General features: G+C 46.2%; 1 protein-coding gene across 1 annotated transcript in view; it reads right to left on the minus strand.

Annotated features, from left to right (window-relative positions):
* Positions 1-6,736, minus strand: part of itga9 (integrin, alpha 9) — a 44,048-nt gene extending 37,312 nt beyond the window's left edge. Inside the window, exons 1-5 of the mRNA XM_084021893.1 lie at positions 6,251-6,736; positions 5,931-6,058; positions 4,556-4,662; positions 2,525-2,651; positions 1,446-1,513 (exon numbers count right to left, since the gene is read on the minus strand). Coding sequence (XP_083878019.1) covers positions 1,446-1,513; positions 2,525-2,651; positions 4,556-4,662; positions 5,931-6,058; positions 6,251-6,441 — 621 coding nt within the window. The 5' untranslated portion in view covers positions 6,442-6,736. The remainder of the gene's footprint in view (positions 1-1,445; positions 1,514-2,524; positions 2,652-4,555; positions 4,663-5,930; positions 6,059-6,250) is intronic.
* Between the last annotated feature and the right edge of the window lie 168 nt (positions 6,737-6,904).

Below are 6,904 nucleotides of genomic sequence, written 5' to 3' on the forward strand. Positions count from 1 at the left end.
GCAACATCGGGAACGGCTTACAGTATATCGGTAGTGTAAAGAAAACAAAATGTCCAAACTCGTCAAATTTCAATTTCTCATTTGCTCATTTTTCTTTTCCTGTCAAACTCGATTTTTCTCATTAATACGTTGAATCTATTTGATCTTCACCTCGACACTTCAGCTTTCTGAACTGCTGACAAAAAAATAAATAATTGTAAGATAAAAAGAGGTCCCGGGTTCGATTCCCAGGTCGGGTTAGGGGTTCCTTCATGTTCTCCCCGTGTAAGCGTGGGTTCTCTCCGGGTTCTCCGGCTTCCTCCCACAGTCCAAAGACATGCAGGATGGGGGACCTGTCTGTCTCTACATGTCAGCCCTACGATGGACTGGTTACCTGTCTGTCTCTACATGTCGGCCCTGTGATGGACTGGTTACCTGTCTGTCTCTACATGTCAGCCCTGTGATAGACTGGTTACCTGTCTGTCTCTACATGTCAGCCCTGTGATAGACTGGTTACCTGTCTGTCTTTACATGTCAGCCCTACGATGGACTGGTTACCTGTCTGTCTCTACATGTCAGCCTTGTGATAGACTGGTTACCTGTCTGTCTCTACATGTCAGCCCTGTGATAGACTGGTTACCTGTCTGTCTCTACATGTCAGCCCTGTGATAGACTGGTTACCTGTCTGTCTCTACATGTCAGCCCTGTGATAGACTGGTTACCTGTCTGTCTCTACATGTCAGCCCTGTGATAGACTGGTTACCTGTCTGTCTCTACATGTCAGCCCTGTGATAGACTGGTTACCTGTCTGTCTCTACATGTCAGCCCTGTGATAGACTGGTTACCTGTCTGTCTCTACATGTCAGCCCTGTGATAGACTGGTTACCTGTCTGTCTCTACATGTCAGCCCTGTGATAGACTGGTTACCTGTCTGTCTCTATATGTCAGCCCTATGATAGACTGGTGACCTGTCCAGGGTGAACCCTGCCTTCGCCCAATGACAGCTGGGATCGGCTCCAGCTATGCAGCCCTGAATACAGGATAAGCGGTAGACGATGGATACAAAAAGTGTTTGTGCAATGAAGGATAATGTCACATATATTAAAAAAAACGTGACAGAGAAAAGGAAGCTTGTATTTTTTTAACGTTTATCTTGTGGAAACACGGCGGGTCAGCTGAGGCCGCTGCAGCCTTTCCTTCAGTGTCTCCCTATGGAAACATACGCTAACAGTTATCAGCAGTTAGTCAGCTGGCTGCTTTCATACAAACACTCACGTCCACCCGACTGCAGAATCATTTGACATCTTAAATAACATTTCTTATTGCGTTTGTTAATTAATGGACTGATGGAGCTCGGCGATTGCCCTGACAACAGAGCTCGGACCACAACAAACAACCGTCTCCTTGCCAGACTCACAGAAAGAGAGTATTGTGGATGAAGAAGATGAACAAGCACCGATACTGACCTCCGTAAAAACTCCCGCTATCCCGGCTTGGCACGAGCCGTGCTCTTCCCCATACTTCTGCTTATAGTCTGCAAGAAAAAACAAACCACAAATTATTTCACTGTGTGCTCCAGCCAGCGTTTACTGGAGTTTTTCCTGCATTCCATATGGAGCGAGTCAAAGTCCCAGTCTCATCCGCGAGGGAGTCTGGGGGCCAGAAAGCACGACTGGGAGAAGGGGGTGCAACAGCACATTCAACAAGAAGTCTTACTTAGGGAGGGGAGGGGGGCGCACAGTGCTCTCGGGTTACAAAAATATTGAGCTTGGATCCACGCACAACGCACCGTCAATACGGCCCCATGCTAAGTGTGTCTGGCTTCTCCACAACTGTTGGCAACGAGAGTTACGGAAGGAAGTGAAGTCCTGACCCGGGAGCACAATTAGGGCGTAAAACGGGCTTCGATGCAGGGCTCTGAGTCACATTTTCAGATGGAACTTGATTTTTAGCGTTTAGACGGTGGGCAACAGAAATAATCTGCAGCATAAACAAAATCCTATTTCTCGATCTTGCAGGCAGATCTTTCCTGAAAAGCACCTAAATTCAAATCTCCACCGGATGAATGCTGATATAAACGAACCCTTCAAAAGCAGGAGCTGGCTGTTGGTAAAGTACTCGTGTTGGACTGAGGATGAGAGTGATCACACTTCAAGGATCTCCTGCTACTAAGTCGTCACTGCCAGAACACCAATCAGAGGCCGACGGTGCTGATGGTGCTGATGGTGCTGCCTAACAGAGATCACATGTACGATAACATGTAACCACAGAAGAGGATAAACTATAATCTTTTTCTTTTTTCGTATGGAACACATCTACAGGCTTTTTTAAAAAGCAATGTGAGCTGAAAGGCTTTAACGACTCACAACTCATGTCCATCTTTTGCTTTGCTAGATTTTAAGGGGTTACAAGGGGTTGAGAGCCACTGGTCTAAATCTACAAGATTAAGACTCAACCACAGCAATGCATTTGATCTTTTCTCGGTTAATATTGTTTGAAATGAAAGAAAAACCTAATTAAATGTGTGTGTGTGTGTGGATTGTACCTTCATAACAAGGGATGAGCGGCTTGGTCTTGCCCTGAAGTGTGGGAGGGATGACGGAGCAGTATCCATGTGGGAGGATGTACTCGTGCTCGTCGTAGTAGACGTTTTTCCAGCGGTGAGCGCAGGCCTGCGAGTGAAAAACAAGAACTCAAACTCAGACATGCTGTAAACACAAACACTTCAGACTGCAGCCTCGACCGTGATTGGTTCAGCCCTGGAGTCAAATGATCGTCAATCATAGGGGGAAGCCCATCCATAACTCTGACCATAACCAGAATCTGTGGTGTGTGAATATCTCAGCTGCAGCGACATCATCGTTGCAGCGAGAAAGTCTTCACCATTTGTGTTTTAATTTCCCGAACCGGCTCCTCCGGGCCAACACAGGCAGCCGGAGAAGCCAAAAGTTCAGACAGCGGATCAAAAGACATGAAGAAGAAACTCTACTACTTTATTATGCGGCCGCTGAAACGGTGATTTGACAGCGATTCATTCTTAAAGCAATATTTTCCCAGCGTGTTTTTAAAAAATAAAACATTCCACAGATCGATAAGAAAGCAGGATCGTATAGACTCGATTTCAGACTTTTGGCACGCACGAATGTGTGAATGTGGTAATGATTTAGTGCTCTGGGGGGATGGTGGTGGGGCTCCCGTGGCTCTGGGGACAGATGTGGACGCCTCTGTGCAGACAAAGTTCACTTCATTTCTCTTTGCGCTGTTTTAAACCCCCCCTCCCTCACACACACAGACAGCCAATCTAAAGGAATACAACAGCTCGGCAGATTGTGGGCTCACACAGAGCGTCAGATGACTGTCTGGAAGCAAGATGCTACGTTGAGAAAACGCTCGTGTTTCAAGACGACAGCGGTAGCAAAAACCAGCTTCATTCTTGAGTAAAAGCAGATTCTGAAGGTGGAAAAAAGAGATCAATCTGCTGATATAAAGACAGAAAAATCAGCTGAAAAGTTGTGTCAAAGCAGCAAAGAAAGACGGCCGTGTCACTTTCCTGTTCAGCTAAAGGCCTCACTGGTCACAAACAAGGCCTTCACTGATGAAATCACCACTGTACACATCTGCCAAGCAGCCATTTCCCTACTGTTGCACAGAAACGTGAGTCCATTCAGATGAGATCTGAAAAAAAAAAAGGGAAAAAGAAGGAGGCAGAGCACATGGCTCTGGAAAGCCAGCTTTCTTTTATCATATTCCCATCTAGATGGCCAAAAGCTGCTCAAGTTCCCTTCAAATGTTGGGTCACGGTTTGAAAATCACGCCAATACATTCTGCTGTATTCAAATAAGGAACTGAAGGCAAACATAATGAATGGAGGTTCAAAAGGCCGATCTGCACGTCTTTTGGTGATTTTGTTTCCGACTTCCACAGGAGGAGGTCACTCAGCAGCAGGTATTCAAACACACACACCTGTCATGAGTGTTTTCAGGAAGTAGCCGGTCCCACCAGTCGCCTGCAGGCCGGGTCCCTCGCTCCCCACCACAGGGGACGAGGGGTTAACGTTTAATGAAAGGCTGCCCTTGAACGGGGGGGGGGGGGACCACCGCAGAGGGGCCGAAGCCTAAACAAACCACCGCCAGCTGCCCTATGGTCTCTGTGCAAACAGCAAGCGGAGCACCTCAGGGATTACCACCTCTAGTGAGTCCTTTCCTCGAAACCCCTCCGTCTCCAAAAATGTTTATAAACAACAATCTAGTTTCGACAAACCCTCGGTTCCACCGACTCGCCCAGCTCCGAACACGAGGTAGATGTTTCACAGTTATGTAACCACACAGCACTTTCCAAATCAGTCTGAATATGCAGCAAAAAAAGTTCAGTTTTTGACTCGTGCAAGAAAAAGCTTGTGAGCAAGACAGAATGGAAGGAAAGGTCTTATTTAGTGGAGGGTTGTAATGTTGGGACCACCTGTGGTTCATGCTAACACAGCAGTTACAATGATATTGGGCCAATCAGGTCCCTTTTTACGAGCGTACCTGGTTTGCATTAAACACTTTGGTGAGGTGATTCCGTCCCCTGAACTCACCAGTATTTGGCCGTTGGCTCTGTCCTGGCGGGCCAGGCTGACCCCCATCCACTCATCATCCCGATCCCCCTGACACGTCTTCCCACACGACTCTCTCGGCTTGTTTCCTGAAAGACAATGAAGGCGGTTTTTTGCAGACGTTGAGTCATCAGGACGGAGGATGTCTCGGGGCGAGTAAACTTGTGAGTTCTGGGTTCTTTCTTCTGAATGTGCGAGGGAGGTTTACACAGTTTGAAATGCTATCAAGCATTCATAAAAAAGGGTTGATGAGCTGATCCACTCAATATTGTAAATCACTTTTAGTCAAAGAAAAAACTCTGTTATGACATTTAGTAGAGAGCAGCGACACTGAGGATGATATTAATACTGACATTTGAGTGAAAAAGCCTGATATTCCTTTTTTTTTTACATTAACACACAAAATAAACACATTTTTTAAGGATCAGATCTAATTAGCTAATGATTATTTTCATAATTGAGTAATCAGAATGGATGAATTGTCAATAAAAAACATTAAAATGCTCATCAGTCTCCTCAGGGGTCATCAAATGTCAAATCCACACATGCTTACATAAATCATAAAGATTGTGGACCTATCTTAACATAAATGTGCAGAGTTAGAAGCCGGTACAAAGACAGTGGAGCTTCTAAATTTCAGAGGCAACTTTTTTTTGTGAAACAGTCCAACTCTCCAATAAGAGATTAGTTTCCCTTCCACTTCTCCCAAGTTTGATTCTCCGTGTCCCTGCGGACGGCTGATTCATCACAATGGCATGTAGCTGTGCAGCATGTTAGTGTGATGAGGCCTGTCAGAGATCAGCTCCTCTGCTCCATGTGAGCACCGAGCATCACGCTCTCCCAGATAATAAAGGCTTCTTTTTTTTTTTTTCCCCCTTTCTGTGACACATTGACTGAGCACAGAGTTAATATTAAAGCCCCGGCTTTCTAAACCACAAGAACAGAGCTGAGGCTGACGTGGGGGGGTGGAGGGAGGGGGTGAAGCTCAACTTTTTTTTTGGCTCACATGCTTGGAAAACATTAGCAGACGCATAAATCATATTGATCAAGAAATATTTATGGACCTCGGCACACAGAACCCTCTTGTCTTTTGGATGTCTCCATATAGCAGGTTCTGGACTAACAGAACAAATGTCGCCCTGTTAAGAGTAGTATAAGGCTGCATTATTCTGATAAAACAAAACAGATGCTTGGGGGAGTTTATGCAGAGAGAGAGAGAGGACAGGGGAAAGCTGCAGTGTGTGTGTGGACTGTAGCAACTTTTCTGTGAATTAAACTGTCCTATAGTGTGAGGAGTGCATGTGTCGCCCTGAGGCTGCAATGCTCTCATATTTGCGCTGCAGCCACAGTGACTGACCTCGTCCCAGATCCATCTCTGTGCAGCGGCGCTCCGGGTTGCTGTGAACTCGACACTTGTACACGGCTCCAGGAGAGTGCACGGAGCTACTGTAGGTCGAGTTGGCCTTCGGAGCCCCTACTATGACCCTGCAGCAATGAGATGGGGGAGAGAGGATGGCACAAACACCTTACAGCATCTTTCATCTGTGCCACTGTTTGAAATCTTTTTGCAAGCTGAGAAAAAAGAGTGTGGATGCAGCTCCAACATTTGCAACAAAAGTACACATTCATTGCATCATTAGAGCATTTCCAGTAAATAAAGTGAAACATGGGACTCACCAGCGTGTGTTGTCATGATAATGCTCCAGCACAGAATAGCCAAAAAAACTAGAATTTGGTCCGCGGAACACCAGAGGATGTTCTAAGTCTATATTGTAGGAATAAGCCAGTGAAATGGAGAGATAGACATAAAAAACACTTTGTACTCCCGTTTTGTGTCGCCGGAGAGGAGCCATCCCTTTGCGCATCATGCGTAATAACGCGGTTAAAAGTGTCCAAAAAAAAGATAAAAGAAGGGGGGAAAACACAAAGCAGGATTTGTCAGCCTTTCAGTTACAAAACAAAGTATCTTTCAGTTGTATTCCCCTGGTCTAACGCAGCGTGTAGGCTGTGATGGCAGGAGGGAAAAGCGTGGAAAGTTAACGGTCCGGTAAATAACGGTGCGTCAGCTTCTCTCCATTCTGTGTCACTCTGAGAAAGTTGTTGCTCGCAGGCTCCTCGTCGTGGAGATAAATGCGGTCACTCGCGTCAAGTTGACGAGAGGCAGCCCGGGATACGGACCGGAAATACAAATACGGACTCAAAATAAAAGCATCGCCGCCCAGCGTTGAAGGTAGGCGAGGGTTTTAATGTGAAAGGTGGAAGCGGGACGTGCGTTTTTATGTCTGGGATGACGCGTTTGGAGAGAAGCGGGTGGTTTTGAGGCGCAGAAGC

The sequence above is a fragment of the Eutrigla gurnardus genome (assembly GCF_963514095.1).
Source record: "Eutrigla gurnardus genome assembly, chromosome: 11".
Lineage (NCBI taxonomy): Eukaryota > Metazoa > Chordata > Actinopteri > Perciformes > Triglidae > Eutrigla > Eutrigla gurnardus.